This window comes from Watersipora subatra, chromosome 8 (assembly GCF_963576615.1).
Source record: "Watersipora subatra chromosome 8, tzWatSuba1.1, whole genome shotgun sequence".
NCBI classification, from domain to species: Eukaryota; Metazoa; Bryozoa; class Gymnolaemata; order Cheilostomatida; family Watersiporidae; genus Watersipora; species Watersipora subatra.
The window spans coordinates 23,351,841-23,353,765 of NC_088715.1; the positions used below are offsets into that span (position 1 = coordinate 23,351,841).

At 43.6% G+C, this 1,925-nt stretch overlaps 1 protein-coding gene across 1 annotated transcript; it reads left to right on the forward strand.

Moving 5' to 3' along the window:
- Positions 1 to 251: 251 nt before the first annotated feature.
- On the forward strand, positions 252 to 1,637 carry LOC137402378 (uncharacterized). The gene has a single exon (XM_068088879.1). It carries the CDS (start codon positions 252 to 254, stop codon positions 1,635 to 1,637), a length of 1,386 nt encoding a protein of 461 aa, XP_067944980.1.
- The last annotated feature ends 288 nt before the right edge of the window (positions 1,638 to 1,925 follow it).

The following is a 1,925-nucleotide window of genomic DNA, read 5'->3' on the forward strand; positions in this document are numbered from 1 at the left end:
ACCTGCCTACGCTGCCTTCATCATTCCACTTGTGAGAGAACATTTAAGGACCACATCAAAGGGTGCCTAGCCGCTCACGATGGTACTTGCGTCGTCAAGATGCCTGAACCTGGCTCGGTCATGAAGTTTAAGAACATTAAAAATATGGAAAAGGTCTCGATCCGTGTCACTACATCTCAGCACCCTCATTGTCATGGGATGCATTGCTTAAAATAACAAAACAAGAACTGGAGCTCATCAGTGATGTAGACATGTACAATTTTGTAGAGAGTGGTATAAGAGGTGGTGTGTCTACATGCGGAGGCTTGCGATACGCCAAGGCCAACAATCCTTATGTGGAAGGGTATGATAAAAAGAAACCAGCTACCTACCTGATGTACTTGGATGAGAATAACCTGTACGGGTGGGCCATGTCGCAAAAGCTACCGACTGGTGGTTTCGAATGGGTGAAATCGAAAGGGCTGCCAGACATTAATGATGATGAGGGCTACATGGCGGAGGTAGATCTAGAATACCCAAACAAGCTCCACGACGAACACAATGATTATCCGCTGGCACCCGAATCAATGAAACCTGATCAGTGGTCAGAGTATATGCGCGATGTGGGAGAGCTTGGCAAGCTTCGAGAGCCGTGCTATGCAAAAGTTCCTAAGCTGGTGCCAAACCTTCGAGATAAGCGCAAGTACGTCGTACATCACAGTATCTTAAAGTATTATTTGAAAAAGGGTCTGCATTTGACTAAAGTACACCGAGTTCTCAAGTTTAAAGAAAGTGCATGGATGGAGCCGTACATTCGACTAAACACCGATCTTCGAAAGCAAGCTAAGACTGATTTTGAGAAAGATTTTTTCAAGCTCATGAACAATGCGGTATTCGGGAAATCGATGGAGAATGTTCGCAAACGGATAGATGTAGAGTTGACTACTAAAATGAATCGCAAACAAAAGCTCATAAATAAGCCGCGATTCAAGTGTAAGAAAGAGTTTAATGACAACTTGGCGGCCATTCTCATGAGCAAATCTACAGTGGCCCTAAGCAAACCTATTTACGTCGGTCAGGCCATTTTAGATCTGTCCAAACTGCTCATGTACGAATTCTTTTACGATGACATACGACAGCGATACCCCGATGCTAGAATGATGTACACTGACACGGACAGCTTAGTGTTATTAATCGAGACAGAAGATTTTTATAAGGAAATGCCGCTCGAAAAGTATGATACGAGCAACTACCCTAAAGATCATCCGTGCTACAGCGAGAAAAACAAGAAAGTGATAGGTCTGCCCAAGGATGAAGGTGGTGGCAAACCGATAGTGGAGTTTGTGGCTTTGCGAGCCAAGTCATACTGCACCGAGGGTGAGGGTTGGGGGCTGACAAAATGCAAAGGAGTGAAAAAGTGTATAACCAAAAACCTAAAGATTGATACCTACAAACAATGCCTGGATAGTGGAGATCCGGCTCCGAATGCCACCATGACGACACTCCAGTCCAAACTACACGAGATAAAAAATTGGACATTCAGCAAAAAGACTCTGTCGGCCTTTGACGACAAACGCTATTACCTAGATTCAATAAATAGCTTGGCACACGGACATTACAGAATAAATGACATTAACAATGCCGCACTTCTTGAATAGTAAACCAAAAGAAAGTTTGAGTCAAAGATGGATCAATTCGATGGAGTTGTTTGATCTCGTCCGACCCCCTGTGTATGACGAATATAAGGAGTCAACGGAAAGATATACAGTTCGAGGTAGACCCATACCTAGGTATGAGAATAGAATGCCACCAGAACTGTGCGTTAACTTACCCGAACTCAAAAAGCTGGCCAAGGCAAAAGATATACCCGGGTACAAAACGATGAAAAAGGCGGCTCTACAAGCCGCATTGTCATAATTTTATACGACTGTATAAAATTACATCAT

Coding starts and splice junctions, on each gene's coding strand:
- LOC137402378 (XM_068088879.1), top strand. CDS start 252: ATGTACAATTTTGTAGAGAGTGGTATAAGAGGTGGTGTGTCTACATGC.